General features: G+C 32.6%; 3 protein-coding genes and 1 pseudogene across 6 annotated transcripts; 1 reads left to right on the forward strand and 3 right to left on the reverse strand.

Moving 5' to 3' along the window:
* Positions 1-946: 946 nt before the first annotated feature.
* Positions 947-2,013, forward strand: LOC100785789 (uncharacterized protein At4g00950). Its single transcript, XM_003521767.5, has 2 exons — positions 947-1,517; positions 1,739-2,013. The coding sequence occupies exons 1-2, from the start codon at positions 1,026-1,028 to the stop codon at positions 1,823-1,825; spliced, it is 579 nt and encodes a 192-aa protein (XP_003521815.1). The 5' UTR covers positions 947-1,025; the 3' UTR covers positions 1,826-2,013.
* A 1,230-nt stretch (positions 2,014-3,243) lies between these two features.
* On the reverse strand, positions 3,244-5,559 carry LOC100785256 (uncharacterized). The gene is made up of 3 exons (XM_003521766.5): positions 5,378-5,559; positions 4,308-4,390; positions 3,244-3,564 (listed from the first exon to the last, which is right to left on the reverse strand). The coding sequence occupies exons 1-3, from the start codon at positions 5,454-5,456 to the stop codon at positions 3,535-3,537; spliced, it is 192 nt and encodes a 63-aa protein (XP_003521814.1). The 5' UTR covers positions 5,457-5,559; the 3' UTR covers positions 3,244-3,534.
* A 1,286-nt stretch (positions 5,560-6,845) lies between these two features.
* Positions 6,846-10,135, reverse strand: LOC100784190 (uncharacterized). 3 transcript variants are annotated; one of them, XM_014774054.3, is made up of 4 exons: positions 9,935-10,135; positions 9,153-9,208; positions 7,775-8,595; positions 6,846-7,537 (listed from the first exon to the last, which is right to left on the reverse strand). In XM_014774054.3, exons 3-4 carry the CDS (start codon positions 8,566-8,568, stop codon positions 7,051-7,053), a joined length of 1,281 nt encoding a protein of 426 aa, XP_014629540.1. In that variant the 5' UTR covers positions 8,569-8,595; positions 9,153-9,208; positions 9,935-10,135; the 3' UTR covers positions 6,846-7,050. The 3 variants fall into 3 exon arrangements, with proteins under 3 accessions (XP_014629540.1, XP_014629541.1, XP_003521812.1); XM_014774055.3 differs by lacking the exon at positions 9,153-9,208 and having other exon boundaries at positions 7,775-8,591; XM_003521764.5 differs by lacking the exon at positions 9,153-9,208.
* Positions 10,136-15,466: 5,331 nt separating this feature from the next.
* On the reverse strand, positions 15,467-17,722 carry LOC100784717 (transcription factor MYB8-like; annotated as a pseudogene). The gene is made up of 2 exons (XR_005890825.1): positions 17,298-17,722; positions 15,467-16,327 (listed from the first exon to the last, which is right to left on the reverse strand). The product of XR_005890825.1 is annotated as a transcription factor MYB8-like (transcript).
* Between the last annotated feature and the right edge of the window lie 297 nt (positions 17,723-18,019).

Consider the following 18,019-nt stretch of genomic DNA (forward strand, 5'->3'; position numbering starts at 1 on the left):
AATGTTAACTTTATTGTAAATTCTCAAATATTTATATAAAAAATAGTACAAAAATAAAGATAAAAATTACTATAAAAATAAATTTATCTAAATTAAAGTATTTGAAACCTTAATTAATTAGTTTTGAAAATACTTAAAAAAAATTATACCGTACAAATTAAAGTAATTAAAAATGTAATTACTATTTTAATTCTAAACAACGGTCGGTCCCAAGAGGGATGAATAGAAGCTTGAAAATGAATTTCGTTTCTCATCTCATTTTTCGTTTTGCTTTTGGCAGAAAATCAATGTTTCATAATCTTTCGAATTAGGTCACATATTAAAAAAAAGTGTTTCTATTCAGCAAAAAAAGTGTTTTTCATATAAAATAATTAATATTATTATTTAGTGATTTAAAAAAAAAGTAAAAACCAATTTATTTTTTTAATAATTGTAAAGATCATTTAAAAAAAAACATAAAAATTATTCAAAATAGTTTCTAATTTTAGTCGGATTGTTTCAGCTTTTAATTATTTTTTGATCTGTCAGAAATAAACTTCTAATTATTTTACAAGGCTGAAACAAATACATGAAAATTAAGAACATGAACTATTTTCTTAAAAATAAGTTACTCTTATACTAAAGAAGATGTAACAAAGGCCACCTAGTTAATATACATTTTTACTAGCTCTCTTAAGAAAAGATATCCAAACACATTATAGATACTGTATTTGACCCTAACGAAAAGAGGGGGTAACATACCATACTCGATCATGACCAGTACTTTTTTCGCAAAGTCCATATCATTATTCTATTTAACGTTCGCTGTTTGAAAAAAAAAATTGTTCTATTTAACGTTATTATCCTATGTTGTTTGACAAAACTTAGATATTAAGATTCTATTCAATAAAATTAACATTTTATCTCAATAATTTCCGTCTTGTGCTGATTTTAATTAAAGTACACAAGTAACAACACTCGTAATAATTTTCTTTTCAATATATTATAAGTGTCAAAAGTCTACTAGAGAGAGAGAGAGAGAGAGAATGGGTTTAGAAGCAGAGAGAGAGGAGCAGAGGAGCATAGCAAGGCTACCATTGTTCTCCATCCAGTCCCCAGAGAGATCAGGAATGGCCACTCCTCCACTTCACACCTTAGCATCAGTCCCATTTAGGTGGGAACAAGTGCCCGGAAAACCAAGGCCATGCAGTGCCCTTGTGTCCTTCTCCAACCCCAAGTGCTTGGAACTCCCTCCCAGGTTGTTCACACCTTCTCCCGCCACTGTCTTTAAGGTTTCCAGCAACAGATTTCGGTCTCCATCTTTCAGAATGAGCGCCAATTGCTATGGTTCGGATACAAAGGTGCTTGGTGCCATGGTTCTCACCAAAGCCAATGACTACGCCTGGTTTGGTTCTTGGAGAAAAAAAGCCTTCAAACTCAATAAAAGAGAGGTCACTGGTGCCAGCCATGTCTTTCCTTCTTCCACTGACACCGACATCCCAAACATGAAACAACGCTCTGCCAATTCTCGCATCTGGGTAACATTTAACTCTTCCTTTATCCAATGTCGTATTCTAAGTAGGACTTTATTTTTAAAGCATATATACAAGGTTGAGGGATAGAAATCTAAAAACTGAAGGGTTCTGCGTCACAAAAGTTGTGTGACTTGTGTCTTAAGATTATTTTGTATCAGATCTGTCATTACAATTGAAGGGTTAATTCCTAATTTTGCACTGTCTTAATTTTATTTTATTTGCAGACAAGTATCTGTGAAGGTTTGAAGCAGGTGGTTCCATGGAAGAGTAAAATACCGGAGAAAAAAAATGGGAGTGGCCTTAAGCTCTAATTATATTTTTCTGGACAAAAATGAATTATCCAGGAAGCTATCCACTGAATCTGTACCATATTATTACTTTATGAGATGACAATGACATCCTAATTATAGACACAAAACCTGTTTCTTTTCTTGTGCTGCTAATACTATGCTACACAACTGTAAAACTGTGTTATCGTAAAAGTTGTACACTTATTTAATTCATGCTCGCTCGCTCTCTTAATTGAAGTGAAGTTGGTATCTCAGTGTGTTTAGCCATTGTTTGTTACCGTCACACTCAGTCCCCTGTCGGTGTCACCGTCTTGTGCCCCGGGAATATGATATGGATACAATATCAACGATAACTTAATGGATTGTCGGTACAATATCAACGATACCTTTATGCTATCAAGTGAGGTCATTAGGCTTAATTAACTATTATTTTTTTACGCATATTGTTCAATTATAAAGTTTCGTTTAATAATTATCTTTTATGCCTTGGTTTTTCTCTATCTTGTATTTTGACATTTTTTTACCACACATTTATTTCAACTAATTTATCTTTTTTCTTTTACTTCTTTCTCCCTGCATAATTATTTATCAATAGTATATATTTCATTGTTAACTAGTGTGTGCAAAGTGCAAACTATCACAAACATAAACACTTATTTACGTCAATAAATATCCAAATACGCCAATAAATTTAAATACAAAATATAAGTGCTATTGTTCATCAGACTCCAAGTCTGCTCTACAGCTAATAAGTGAAAGTGTTCGGGATACTCATCCTTATGTGGCGTTGATTACAGATATTATTATTAGATCTATGATTCAATCAGTTTAGAACTTGAAGTTTGCTCGTACTCTGCGAGAAGGCAACAAAAGTGGTGACTGGCTTGCAAAGTTCGGTGCCAACTTCATAGAGTTCCTGCACACTTGGTCGTCATGCCCAGCGGCTCTAGGACATAGTTTTAGCTGATGCTTTGGGAACTGTTTTCCCAAGGGGTGGTTAATCTGTTATCTGTTGCTTTTCTGTCTTGTTCTCCTTAATCAAAAAACATAAAAGTGCTATTATTCAAAATCACCTTTTTAATTACATAATATAACAAACCTCTGTGCTAATAAAGTCACACCCAGATCTTTAAATTTAGTTCACGTTTGATTTTAATTTAATTAACATTTTTCATGAAATTCAAATGAATTTTAATTATTAGTTATTTAAATAAAAATTACATAATTAAGAAACGCAAGGACCTGGGCTGTGCCAGATAAAATATCAGCTAATTTACATATCACTTGAATATTTTCACTTGTTTAGGCCTTTAGGGTGCTAGTCCCTCGTTAAGTTTTCAGTGTTCAAGAGGGATGCCTAAACCTCATGAAATGCTAAAAGTGTTTTTAATATTTAATTTAAATGCCGACTAACTCAAATACTAAACAACATTCATGTGTTAACGTATTCAAAGATACTTCACATTGATCCATCGAAACAATTTCAGAAATCGTATCTGCTAGTACAGGCCGAATAAATCAAGCGGCAGAAAAACTGATATTTCAACCCAACTCAGCCGAAATTAATATGAAATGAAACCACTGAATGATTCCGGAACAGATAGAGATCGTCAGACAGGGAAGTTAAATCCAATATTCAGTACTCTTATTTCTCTCACATTTGAGACTTAAAATAAGTTCAAACAAGAAACTTAGCAAATTTGCCCTTGCATCTGTCAAGTAAATCACCTTTACTTTTTACCAGTCATTCCTGCAACCACCTGCAATGAGAAAGACAACAATATCAGGAAACCATAAATGTGGTGGTGGGAGGCAGAAAACACATTAGAGCATCTCCAATGTGCAACTACGGTGGAATTGCTTAATTCATTTTTTGGTTGGCCTTGCCCGATAATGTCACATGGGATTGTAGAATTTCAACAAGTTTTCTTTCTATGGGTGCAATCCTTAAGAATTGTTCAGAATGGTTGCTTAAACAAGAAGCATTTCTTATACGAGAATTCTCACATCAGTAGCTTCAATGGTAATACTGCATAAGAACTGGTTTTAAGTTTAAGAACCCCATATGCAAATCCCATACGAGGTGCTCTAAAAACCCTTCAAAACGAGCAATTCTTGCTACTAATGGAAGGCTAACATCTATTGAGGAGAGCAATTAAAAAGGCAGGAAGGTTTGTCACATGTCACATGAGTGGATGAAAACAAAGTGAGGGATGGTTTTCAAAACCCAGCTGCATACAGTCTGATGCTGAAACTCGTTTGTTTCAAAACAACCTTTCATTAAGGCTCTAATTATATGTTTTTTCAAAAAAGAAGGGAACAGAGTACTCTCTCTAGTCTCTACTAACATTGGAAACGATGGAAGATTATTATGGAGTCTGAACCTATAGATTTGAGGACATAGCCACACAAAAAGAATTTTAGTATGAAAATACTATTACCAGAAGTAAAACAAAATATTATATATATTTATTACAGAGTTAGAATCAAAAGAAACACTCACGTCACTTAAAGCAGGCTGGGGAGGTTGCTTGGTTGCCTGATATGAATCCAACATGGGCCTCACAAAAGCTGGAAGAAAAAGACCTGAGGAGGATTACACAGCATAATAAGTGAATAGCCTGTCAGTAGAAAAAGACTATATCCATCCAAAGAGAAATACATTCAATTTTAAACTAAATCTAAATTGAGTAGGCTCGTGACACAGCATACACTGGTTATAGAGAACATTAATTAATCAAAAGCAAATTTAAAACCAGAAGCAAACCTCTTACTAGCATTCTGCTCTTCCTAACACCTAAAGAGGGAAACTACAAGAAAGGAACCAGGATCCCAGAAAACAGAATTCTATGGTTTTACTTTTAGCCTTAATATTACAAAAGGATATTTAAAGAACAATTTCAATTCAGTTGGATTGGTCATGTAGTCTTATCAGGTAAAAGCATAGTAGGTTCAGGCAGTTAGGTGCTCAAAATTCAGGTTAGAGCAAGAAAGATTGTTTTCCTGATTGTGTTCCAAATGATGCATGCCAGGCTTCAGATAGTCTTACCAAATAAAAGCTCAAGCAAATTTCAGGCTATAACAAGAAGAATTATTTTCATGATTGTGATCAAAATGGTATAACCATGTGGCTGGATTAAAGGATAATTAAGATCCACATACACAAATTCTACAAGTGCAAGGCAAATGTAGCAGAATTCACAAGCTAACATCACACACACACACACACACTAGAATCCCACTCAAAAAAACAAGTAAAGATATAGATAAAAATAACAGATTTCATGAGCTGAGGACATAATTAGCTAGGTGTAAGTGACACTCATTTAGTTAACGATGGACATGCTGAACGTGCAGGGTATCTGAGAAAATCGAATCTACAATATAATCTGCTGCTTTGAAATAATAAAATTACAAATTTCTATCATTTCCGAAGATTGAGTGCAGCTTTCCATCAATCTCACAAGAATGAATCGCAATAACTAATTGCAGATGGAAAGCTAAAACAATTAACACCATCACATCAAATCATTAGCAAAAGGGAGAGGGTTAAGATTAGGGTTTTGAGAATACCGAAGCCAGCGATGAGACAGGAAGCGGCAACAACTGGCTCTTGAACGACGAACATCTTCAACCTCTCCATCACTGCCATTTTCGATTTGGGTTTTCCTTCCTCGCTTCCAATTTCGATTATGAAAATGTCTCAAGTCTTCGTACCTTCTCTTTTTCTTTTTTATTATTTTTCCATCTCAATGGCCCTACAACTTCGGCCCATCTATCCCGCTGAATGCTTCCTTCGGTTTGGGAGTGGGCTAGTGGGCTACTAATGCTTGCCACACAAAAAGCCCACAATGCTGACCCAAACTGTCAAATTGAGCCCACCTTCTTTAGTTGTATATACGTCCGCTGTACGATTTGGAGGACAACGGAAATATTGTATTGGGCAGTAGACCAGGAGAAAATTGTTTTCCATTTTTTTTTTTTTAAGTTTTAGCTCTCCCTGTGACGTGTAAGACGCCTTTAATTATAATTTTTGGATAAACTAAATATAATTAGGAAATATTAAGTAAATTTTATAAGGCTTATGAATCCAAAAGATAAAGACTTAAGCATATTTTTAATCCTTTCAAATAACATTGTACCAGATTTTGATTCCCAGATTATCTGAGCCAATTAAATTAATCTATTTTTAAATTTATGTATGTTTAGTCTTGTTAGTCCCGTTCTACACTTAAAATCCTCAAACTATTATTTTCTATTCAAATATTTGAGTTTTTACAATGGATTTGTGATAAGAAATAACTTTAGAACTTCAATAATCATAAAATTAGTGAAAATTTCATCAAGTTTGTTTTTTTATAATATGTAAAGACTAGAAAGTTTATATATATATATATATATATATATATTGGATGAAATTTGATGTTTTGCTCAGTAAATTTTGAATAGAGAATTCCTTCACATCATTTATTCGAATTAATTTATAAAAAATGAGTAGAAAATAAATATTTGAGTTACAAATAGAAGATAATTGCTTTCCAAAGTTTCCTTTGGATATTTATAACAATTCTATACTGATTATTTCACACGCTTGGTGATAAATTATAAATATTTGAAACTCAAGAAAAAAATATAATTTAATTAATAATTAAAGAGTAAGACAAGTGTGATAGAAATATTTATAGTCATAATTATTTGTTAATATAAAATAGTAAAATTGTTGAGGCCGCCCATTATTGACTAGACTTGGTCAGAATATGTTGGTTTAATACAGGTGCGATCCATATAAACAAGAATATACGCATAAAACAAAATTATGACATAAAAACTCAAACATTGGATACAGACAGCAAACACAACGGCTACAATAGTTCCATCACAGCCACAGGTCATGTCCTTCAAGATGTTGCCCTTTCTCCTCAACAAAGAGTCATCCCCAACATTTTTATTAGAGTAGTTGGTCGCTGAACTAAAGTGTTTGGCAGTTTGTAGCTTGGAATCTACTTCAAGGGGGTATTTAAAGAAAAAATAGCTTGGAAACTACACAAAGATTATGTACATCATCTCATTAACAAAACAGATTCAATACAAAAGCCAACTTAGTATTTACAATATAAGAAGTACTAACAAATCTACAAAATTACATAGATATCCGATAAAATAATTGGGGCCACTTTCCCTTTCGAATCAATTCCCTTTGTTTATCAATCTTTATGACAAGCAGGACTGATCCAAATCTTACAGAACTATGAACGGGGCAACATCCAACCCACTGTCCATCCCAAAAGCAAGCCAGCTCCAACTAGACTCAATCCTAAAGCAAACGCAACAGCATATGTTGTAATATCACATTTTGAATTGGCTTTCCTTTCTCCTTGTTTGGCATTGCATATTTTCTGCTTCCTCTTCCGTGAGCTTCTACCTTCATATGACATCCATGGAAGAGCCACTGGAAAGAGAGTAGAGATTGGCTGATCCTTGCTCTTAATCTGAATGCAAAGAGTTTCCAGCTGCAGCAATTGTAACCATTGCTTATAGGCAAAAAGTTGTGAAGCCTGTTTAAAAATGAGAGTAACAATGTGCTCTTTCTCTGCGTAGGCTTTTTTTGCTGCTTCCTCTGCTTCCCTTGCACGTGTTTGAGAGTGACACAATGCTTCCATTAGTTGAGCTTTACTGGGGTCTCCATCGAAAGTTTGTTGACTCTTTTTGAGATCCTCATGCTTGGGGGTTTGACTGTAACAATGTTGCAAGCCCAAACAAATATTAAGCAAATCAAAAGCACAAAGTCTACATGAGTTCTACTTGAGAAAAAGAAAAATACTAGCATGCAGGAGACTCAGAAAAAAGCTATGAGAAGTTGAACCCTGTACAGAATAACAGTGAATATATTTGTCAACTTGTTTTGGCTAAAGATTTTGAGAGTAAACTTTAGCCACTTATAGCAATCATCTGACATTAATAGCAAAATACCTTGAACATTTGTCAGAAGCAAAATATAGAAGTCCTTCATTGGCAGAATGACCCTGATTCTTATGCATCAATCTTGAATCTAAACTTCCTGGTGTATGAGCTGTCAAATTGGAAAAGCTTCTGGATTTGGCTTCCCAGTCATAAGATGCCGTCTTTATTTTGTCATTATTAACATGAGCACATGGGTGCCCTCTAAGATGCTTCTTCTGTGGTGGGGGAAGATCACAATTTTCAATATGATTGAGAGATTTCTGCGAAACAAATGAAGCTAATTCATCTCTATCTGTAGTCCGCCACCATGGCAAAGCCTTATCACTTTCAATCCAAGAATAATCGGATTCCAAGGAAAAGTCATTTGCTTTCTTGGAGGATCCAGAGCAGCCAACACAATCAATGTCCATTGTCTCATGTTTTTCCATCACATCCATTAATTCCTGAAATTCTTCAGAATTCTTACTTAAATCACTAGCTAACAAAGTTTCTACCTCATCCTCTAATGCATTTAACTGTTCATATGTTAAACCCTTTTGATACCCATAATTAGGTTGCAAATGCAACCACCACCTAGAGTCTGGTGATAGATTAGAAATTGACGATTTCCTGTTAAAATGGGTAACATTAACTGTAGTATGATCAGATTCATCTGCTGTACTGGCAGGTCCAGCATCAACTGATTTTGATGTTGCACATGAAGATTGGCAACAAGCCAACTTGGGAGCTCTTTTTGCATCTTCTTGGACAAAGCAACGATTAGCAGTTCTCTGCCACAGAGCCCTTGCTTCTGCTCCTGCCATTACTTATCTATTCTTGCTTCATACTTTCTAAGAAAAATAAAATTATTAGTAGTTTAAAAAGTCTGAACCTATTTAACATGATTTATGCATTATGCATGACAAAGTAGAAAACACAAAAGCACAAAAAAAATAGCCAGTAATTAGTTGACTACTAATGCACTTCTAACAGAAAATACAATATATGCAAAACATTGAGATGCAAAAGATTGGTACTACTACTCCCTATATACACTATAAGAAAGATATTAAATTTTAGTACAGAGCAGAAAAGAAGGAAGACATATCAGGGAAGATTAGAAGTAACGAATTCTGATTGTCAACAGAGACAGACCCAAGGAGGGGCATGCATGGGCTCGGAACCCCACCATGTCAATTTCTTTTAAATAATTGTATATGCAAACTGTAATTTTTTGTATAAAAAATTATAATCTTATAATTATGTATGTTATAGTTTGTTCACTTTTGGTCCCTCCCTTAATTGGTTTCTGTATTTGGGCTTGATTGTCACTACTCACTAAGGCTATCCTTGTTTTGATAAGGGAAGATGGAAATGCATTATACATCTTGTTGGAATAAACCTTCACCTTTCAAATACATTTCTATTTCCCACCTACTCAACCAAGCCCAGCCTAGAACAAATCTGCAATATAAAGGTGTTGTTTAAGCAGAGTAAACGGCAAGAACTCTATCAATCATTTCATCCAGGACAAAACTTTTTTTGCAAGAAAAAAAATCTTATGAATTGACAATGTAAACATTCCCGGTACAAAAATATGGGGAGGGAGTCAACCAAAACTCAAATGCTTATGCAACAATTGCCAGATATTATCGATAGAACATGCTTCAAGTGAAAATCATCAAACTTATGATGCATAAGACTATATGAATTGACAATGTAAACGTTCCCTGTACAAAAAGATGGGGAGGGGATGGTCGACCTCAATTTTCACAAAACCAGTTACAGATTTTGATATTTTGGGTTTTGTACATTCACTCAACAAATCATACACAAAGTTCAAAAGGGCAGTGAACAAATAAAACAGAAACTGAAAATCGGTGCCTCTCTGAGACTTCAAGTTAAAAGACTAATTAAGTTTAAACAGATCAAAATGGTCAAACCCATCCATATTCATAACAAGCATATAAATCAGTCAACACCCAAATGAAATCAGAAAGAATAACAGAAAATAAACACAAAGTCCGCAAATTCGAACCACCCAAAACATGACAATTACTCAAACAAGGGCAGGTACACATGTAATACAGCAGCAACCATATAGCGGGACTAATCACACAAAAGATGCAACCATGTGAAAAGATTGAGACCAAAACGGAGAGAAAAGAGAGAAGAGTTGAGTGAACGAACCAAGTGAGAAATTAGGAGATCACGGATCAAGGTGTGAATGAAGGGATGGAACCAACAGAAACAGGGAGTGAAGAAGGTGATGACGCTTGTTTTTTCGTTTTGGTTATCATTCTACTCTATGCTGTCGGTTTTCACACACACCCTTTTTCTCTGCTCCGGTATGGACACGACAATCCGTGTTTAGGGCCTAAACGACGCCGTTTTCGCCGTTATCTCTTCTTAGTTCTTACTTACGCAGTCTTTGTCAAATGGTTGGTCAGTACTAGGCGATGGTGGGGTCCACGGGAAATCAAGCTAAAGAGGATTTTGTGTACGCCCTTGGTATTAACACGTGGCAATGGGCGCAAAAATCAACGGCTGATCGCTCCTCCTCCTTGCCATCAAATGATAACTCTTATCTTTCTTGAAAGAGAGACCTTTTAATTTACTTTTTTTATTTTACATAGAAAATCCCTATCCTGTAGGTCATGCCAAACACCATTTCGGCCTGCCCTAAGAAATTAATTATCAAAGTTCTAAATGCTTAGTTTGTGGTCTCGTCATAAAATTTATTCATTGAACTACTGCTACTTTTTTATTCAACCCATTCCGTTACTTTTTGTGAGTTTGCTAATTATTATTTCTAGGATAATAATTTCAAATTTAATAAATAGAAAATATGATAAATACGAATTAAAAAGTATAGCAAATAAATTTAAAAAGTAACTAATCATAAATAGGCAATGGAATCCATGTAAAGTTTCCCGTTCTGAGAATGAGTTGGGAGGGTGAGGGGGAAAGATCAAAGATACACACATTCTAAGCTGGTGGGTGGATCCAATCCACAGACAGATCTAGGTTCTCGATCTCTCTGTGTAGCCTGCAATTCGCGCGGGACCCACTTGAATGATCCACTTCACCAGGTGTATCTACGTACTTTTCAATGTATCAACTGTACATGTAATTGAATTGTCTTAAATACCTTAAAATATTAATTAACATAATATTAGATAAACATCATTCTGAGTTTGATAATAATTTTTGGTAGTTTTATATTTAGTTTGACTGTTTGAGTATACCTCTCTTGTAGTAAAATATAGAAGAAAAAAATAGTGCAATAAAACCAATTTGAACATAAAAATTTATTTTTATAATAGGAATTTTCTCTTTTTTTCATATGGAATATATTTTAAAAATTATTCATCCTACATGTTTTTAATAAACTTTTATTTAGGCCCATAAAAAATCAATCGCATAATTATATTTTATAGAAGTCAACAACACATCTAACTAAGGTTCTAAACCTTCATCACACAAAATGGAAGCATAATAAGTTGCAAGTGGAGCTAGAGTATCTCATTGCAACACCAAGACCATTAAGTAATATTAATCAACCACAACTATCATTCATCCATCGAAAGAAAAGTGCATGCAAAATTGAGGAATGACAATTCATGAAATAAAATCTAAAATAAACTTGCAATTATATGTGAGCAAAGAGACATAATGACATATTTTTGAAAAAATGATTTAACAATCAAATGATGTATTTTAATTAAAAAAATTCAATTATAACATATCCTCTATAATCATTGTAAAAAAATAGTAGTATTTGGTGTCATCTTTCTTCTTAACATTATTACTCTCAACTATTATAAATTACTACATCATTTTATTTTAATTTTCAAATTCAGACCCAAAGTACTTTTTTACACTAGTATCATATAATAATTATACAAGATTATAAAGTATGAAGATGAATAAGAGATAAAATTTAAGCTTGTTACCTCAAATGGAATGGAAATGAGAGAGTTTCTATATATCTAACGACTAAGATTTCATAATTAAAAAAAATGTGTAATGAAAAAATAATTTTATAACTACTAGATAAAGTACCTGTGCACAGCACACGTACGAAAGAGAAAAAATGAGAGCAAATAAAAAAGAAAAATTAACAGTGGATCCATATTAAATGAAATGTTGATACCTTTGTATTTATAAATAATGATTGGACAAATTTAATATAAGTATAGATAAGGCATGTGCTAAGATGCTTCGTTTAAAAACCAAGTGATTTCCTAAACTCACTCATTTCATAGGCCAAATAATTGTTATTCATTAATTAGAGACTTATGTTTTCGATCCTAATAAATATTTATCTTTTAGGTTTAGTTTTTAATAAATTTTTCTTTTAAATCAGGTTTTTAATATTTAAATTTTTTTAGTTTTAGGTCTCTGTCATTAGTTGAGATCCGTTAATTACCTACATGACCGTTAACCAGCCATGTAAGTATGCTGCGTGTGATGTCACACGTAATCTTTGTCTGACTAAGATTATATGTGGAATTTTTTTAATTAAAAACGATGTCATCTCAGAAGCTCCTTCTTCCTCTTTTTTGCAACCTCTCTTTCCTCCTCCTTCTTATTAATCGCAAAAGCAAAAGAAACCAAGGAGATCACCCTCTGTTAATCGCAAAAATAAAAGAAAATCCCCAACACAACCTCTCTCACCACAGGCACCTCCAGAGCCCAAAGGGGAAAATCCCTCCTTAGTATACAACACCTTATTGATAAGAGTCAAGCTCCTCACCAACTCAGCCCTCTCAGAAACAAAATCAACACCTAACGGAGACTTCAATGGAGTTGTCGGAGAAGCCGTGTTCAGGGAGGTCGAGGGAGGTGACGTGAAGGCCTTGGAGATGAAGGATTTGGAGAGGTGGCGATAGAAGTAAGAGCTAAGACCATGGCGGCGAAGGACTTGAAGGGGGGTTTCGTCGGGGTGTGTTTGGACCTTGATGGTGCGACCATTGGAATAGTGGTGGCGGAGGGGGGAGGGAAGGGTGAGGAATTAGGTTTTGGAGTCTTAGGGGGAGAGGGTGGAGGAGGTGAAGACAAATAAGAGAGTGAAGAGGGAGATGGAGACGGTGAAGTAGAACCAGAAGGAGAAGGGGTTGTTGTTGGGTTCGGTGAGTGGGATTCGAGAGCATGAGAAACAACGTCGTTTCTTAATAGAGAAAAGAAAAAAAGAAATATACATTGTTTTTTTACTTCTTTTTTTTTAAAAAAAAAACTTTTTTCCACGTGTAATACCACTAAGAAAAAGATTACATGTGACATCACATGTGGCTTGCTGCGTGGTCGGTTAACGGTCACGTGGGCATCTCGACTGATGACAAGAACCTTGGACAAAAAATTTCAAATATTAGAGACCCAATCTGAATAAAAAATTTGTTAAGAACCAAACATAAAAAATGAGTATTTATCATGAATCAAAAATATATTTAAGCCTTAATTAAAATACCATATATGAATTTATTTTTATAATTGATATTAACTATCTAGAATTTAATCCAACAATTAAACAATGATAATTCATAACATTTCAACAATTTCCACCCTGGATAATATTATTTTAATTATCAGAGACAAAAATTATCAAAATAAAATATCAATTATGTCCAAAGAAATAATAAATTATTAATAATGTATAAAATTTTATTTGATAGGGACAAACATCATATATGTCAATTGATAAATTTATCAATTATAATTTGAATGATATTTTTATATGAGTTCTTATATTTTATGTATTTTTTTTTTACAGAACTCACGTGTACACATTAGTTTTTACTTTATCAAAGTACAACGACTCAATCAACAAAAAAAAAAAAAAAATAACTAATTTCACGAAGATTGATACTATTTTCATTTGAGTCTTAGACGTGAAACATTGCATCCGCATGAATGGCATTGGTCATGTATGTACGTAGTAACGTGGCTTGTAATTATATTATTAAGTTGACATATATTAATTTTTTTTTTCATATAGTTTTAGACTATTACAATAAAATTATGATTATAGTTAATTAATATTAATTATTATTCTACATATGAAGGAACATTTGATTTAAACTTTAAACAATAAATTGAAAGGGAAAAATTGTCCTCTGTTCTGTTGTATTTCTTTTTCTTCTTAATCAATGAATTAGTGGTATTATTAGATATGGCTATCAATTTTATTTAAAATCAAAATAATTATTGATTTAAATGAATTGCATGGTTTTAGTTAAGGTATTATTTTTATTAATATTTTATATATATATATATATATATATATATATATATTATTTTTTTATCAATTTCCATAATTGTAAGAGTTTTTAAAAACCATACTAAACACCTAGTATTAACAATTTATCTTCTTGACTTGCTACTTCAATGCTTTTGGACGAAATTGAATATATAAACAGCATTGTTGGTTGATTTTGTGTGTCAGGTGGTGAAGAGATGCCCAGGATTCAATACCTTCAAACTTGGATAAGAAGGGAATTGTGTATGCCTCCTCTCCTGTTTCATCATATGTTGGTAATATGAAGATCGTGTATTAGCTAGTATAAGTAGTATGTATTCTTAATGTCTATTCTACCAATCTTTATAAAGTCTAACTATGGTTGTTGCTACTTTTTCGTATGGCGTACAAGCAGCTATTGCACTAGTGATTTGGATATTATACTTTAGTTAGCTCCATGTTACTTTGTTACTGATCAACTAATGTTGTAAATATATACATAAAAATGATGATGAAACATAACTTATAATTGGCATTTTATTATTCGGGATATTTTGTTCGTTAACTCGTTGGAAAAAAAAAATAGAACTTAGATAGCGTTTCTTTAAGAGAGCAATATCTATATAACAGTCATAGATAGCGCCTTTATAGAAGCGCTGTCTATAAATATATATCACAATCATAAATAGCATTTATAAGCGTTATGTAATTTCAAAAAAAGCAAATGTTAGTTTTTGGCATAGTTGTAATGGGATTATCTTACTTACCTCAAGTAAATATAGAATTAAACAATCTCGTCAAAGTTGATTAGTATAATTATCATGTGTAACTAATCAACTTTAAGCATATAACAAAATCACATCAATCAGCTTTGATGAAGTTATTTAATTTCATTTTTACTTTAGTAAGTTAGACCAGCTTGACTATTCACTTTTGTAATACTTATTAGATTATAAAAATATCACATTAGTAGTATATTAAAATTTAATTCATATACTTATATCTCACATATAATTGCAGTAGTAAAAAAAATAGATTAACATATAGATTTTTTTAATGGATATAAACATATAGATAAACAAATCTTCAATAGAAAAATTAAATTCATATACGTATAGCAATAATATAGATATTATAATATGCTCCATTATAGTTTTTTGAGAAAATGAAGACTAATTAAAATGATGTACCTTAAAACAGAGAAGGGTTAAACTTTGTTCAATAGTTGTTAGAAAATACGAAGACAATTGACAATATATGCGAGAAAGAATATTATCCTCTGTTTAACAATTAGGGTTTACCAATATTTAATAAAATTGTCTAATGATAAACAATGTTTATAGTCACATTAAACGAGAGTAAAAACCTCTGAAAACAAACATTTATATGAGTGACAAGACTAATAATCATCACACGACCGATTCAAAATAAAATAAAAAATTAAAATCTAACTATAACTTTATCAATAAATAAATCAAATGTTATAGTTAAATTAATAATATTTAAAATTTAAAAAATATTCTAAATAAATGATACTAATCTGAGGAATAAATAATACAATATGTTCACGTGCTAGCAGGAGCAAACTTAATTTGTTTTATTTGTTCCAACCATATATTTTCACCATTATTTGTACGTTTACACCAATAAAGATTGAGCAAAAGAATCTAATTCATCTGGTTTCTCCTCAACATTCAAGAGCTGCAAGTACTCTTCATAGAGCTTTTCTAGCGTATCATGATCATCAGAATAGCATTCCATGTAAGAGGCACTGTTGACTAGGTCATGGTCTTCACCAAAGAATATTCCAATCCCACCATTGTCTCCAATATTGTCACTTACCCCCCAAACCATGTTCACCTCTTTTGTTTCTGCTTCTGGGCTTTGAACTTTCTCTTGGCTTGTTGATGCAGTCGTAGCTGAATTCGAATCAAGGGTTAAGGTGCTATCCGTTCTGGGTATACATGACGATAAAGCCTTAACCCTGATTGGTTTTGGTAGATAAACTAAGGTCTTCTCTGACCCTTTGTTATTCTCAGTACTCTTTTGCTTATTCTTCTTTCTGCCCTTCTTCTTCTCTGGTGCCTCAGTTAACTTGTCGTGTGTATTTGGATCCGTTCCTTGATTTCTCAGCTTCTTACTGAGATGGGTATTCCAGTAGTTCTTAATCTCATTATCTGTTCGTCCTGGTAATCTTCCCGCGATGAGGGACCATCTATTTCCTAAAAGTGAGTGCATTCTAATTATAAGATCATCTTCTTCTGGGGTTATGTTTCCTCTCTTTATATCAGGTCTCAGATAGTTCATCCATCTCAGTCGGCAACTTTTTCCGCATCTAAGAAGACCTGCACCAAGCACCAACCATGTTTAATTAGCATTATCTTACTTAAAAGAGAACACGAAAGGACAGTGTAGTTATTATAAACTTACCATGTTTACAGACAAGGTAAAATAAAGTTCAAGGTAATTAACTCGGATGATTGAAGGTGGGGGACAACTTGAATTAAAACGTTAGAAAATATAATTTTTGACAGCTATCATGGGATACCTTGGCCCCACGAATACTTTTGATACGCATGTATAATTTATAAAATAAAAATAAGAGATAAAGAGTTTAATTTTTATTAACTCTTATTTATATATATGGAAAGAAATTATTATCAATTTAACTTTTAAAATAATTACTATAAAATCAATAATTTTATTATAAGGACGGAATGATAATATAAAAAATTATATTATCAAGTACATAATTAATATTATACATAAAATGAGATATTTTATACGTTCAAATAATGAGATGAAACTGTTCATATAATAAAAATAGTAATCTTTTGAAAGAGAGATATGAAGAGATAGAGAGAATAATAATAATAATAAATGTGAAAAATGATATGATAAAAGAATAAAAAAAGATATAAAGTAATCTGAAAAATTAAGTTTAAAAAATAAAATTTAATACAATAAAGACAATCAAATATAATGGTGTAACGAGAAAAGAAAGATGCCGTTTACACAAACTCACAAAATATTATATAACGGAGGTCAGACGATGACAACAATAAAAATAAGAATAAAGAATAAAGAAAAAAAAAAAAAAGAAATACGAAGATGGTTAATATATGAATAATATATAGGATTGATTAAGAAGGGACAAACAAATGAAGAACATGTACACCAAAAAAAAAAAACAAGAGCATAATATGAGATCAGAAGATGAGGAAGGCAGATTATACATGGAAAGGTGATCAAGAGGAGGAATCATATATATAGAGAGAGGGGGTAAGAAATGAATTGTCAGCAAATTATTATTACCAGCTGTTTTTGGTAGTGATCTCCACTGGCCTGTGCCCAAGACTTCATGCGGGGCCTCAATCAAGCGTGACTCTTCTCTCTTTTCCAGGAACCTCTGTGCAACCCTACTTTAGAGCAACAAGGAGCTCTTCCCATCTTCAGATCGAAGGTTCTCTAGCTACCTCAGAAGGAAGCAGATCGAGCACCTTAATTAATTAGGTTTCCAACACCTTCGCCCTCCTTTTAAATACCATGTTTCTTCTTTCTTTAAAATAATATTTACTAATTGATCACGACAAAACTGATTGATGTATATGGTTGTTGAATTTTATATTGACTAATATTAAAACTTGAAACCCAGCCAGCCAGCATCGCCTATTCTCTGTTCCTATTTCTCACCGCAGATATATGTTGATAATTCTCCATCACAAGTTTACGACATTTAATATTTTAATAATATTAACGATTACGTACTTATATCTTTAATAAAAATAAAAATATTTTTATTTTATTTTCTTAAACATAATTTATCAAAACCGTTTCTTATATCTCCAATTAAATACTTTTACCAGAAACTATAAAAATGGTTATATGTTTTATTTGGAAGGTTGTGATATTATATTAGTGTATAAATAGAGTAATGTTATTCTTGTTGTAAATATAGATCCGTGCACGAAACTCAACGACCTTTCTTCTATCTGTCTTTCAACCGCCTTTCTTTTAATGCTTTTACATGCATTTAT

Source organism: Glycine max, chromosome 3 (genome assembly GCF_000004515.6).
Source record: "Glycine max cultivar Williams 82 chromosome 3, Glycine_max_v4.0, whole genome shotgun sequence".
In the NCBI taxonomy this organism is placed as follows: domain Eukaryota; kingdom Viridiplantae; phylum Streptophyta; class Magnoliopsida; order Fabales; family Fabaceae; genus Glycine; species Glycine max.

Excerpts from the sequence above, each read along its gene's own strand:
- LOC100785789 (XM_003521767.5), top strand. The coding sequence starts at position 1,026 with ATGGGTTTAGAAGCAGAGAGAGAGGAGCAGAGGAGCATAGCAAGGCTA. Across the intron at positions 1,518-1,738 it reads CTGCCAATTCTCGCATCTGG|ACAAGTATCTGTGAAGGTTT; the intron begins GTAACATTTAAC and ends TTTTATTTGCAG.
- LOC100785256 (XM_003521766.5), bottom strand. The coding sequence starts at position 5,456 with ATGGCAGTGATGGAGAGGTTGAAGATGTTCGTCGTTCAAGAGCCAGTT. Across the intron at positions 4,391-5,377 it reads CTGTCTCATCGCTGGCTTCG|GTCTTTTTCTTCCAGCTTTT; the intron begins GTATTCTCAAAA and ends AATCCTCCTCAG. Across the intron at positions 3,565-4,307 it reads CCCAGCCTGCTTTAAGTGAC|GTGGTTGCAGGAATGACTGG; the intron begins GTGAGTGTTTCT and ends TTCTCATTGCAG.
- LOC100784190 (XM_014774055.3), bottom strand. The coding sequence starts at position 8,568 with ATGGCAGGAGCAGAAGCAAGGGCTCTGTGGCAGAGAACTGCTAATCGT. Across the intron at positions 7,538-7,774 it reads GCTTCTGACAAATGTTCAAG|TCAAACCCCCAAGCATGAGG; the intron begins GTATTTTGCTAT and ends ACATTGTTACAG.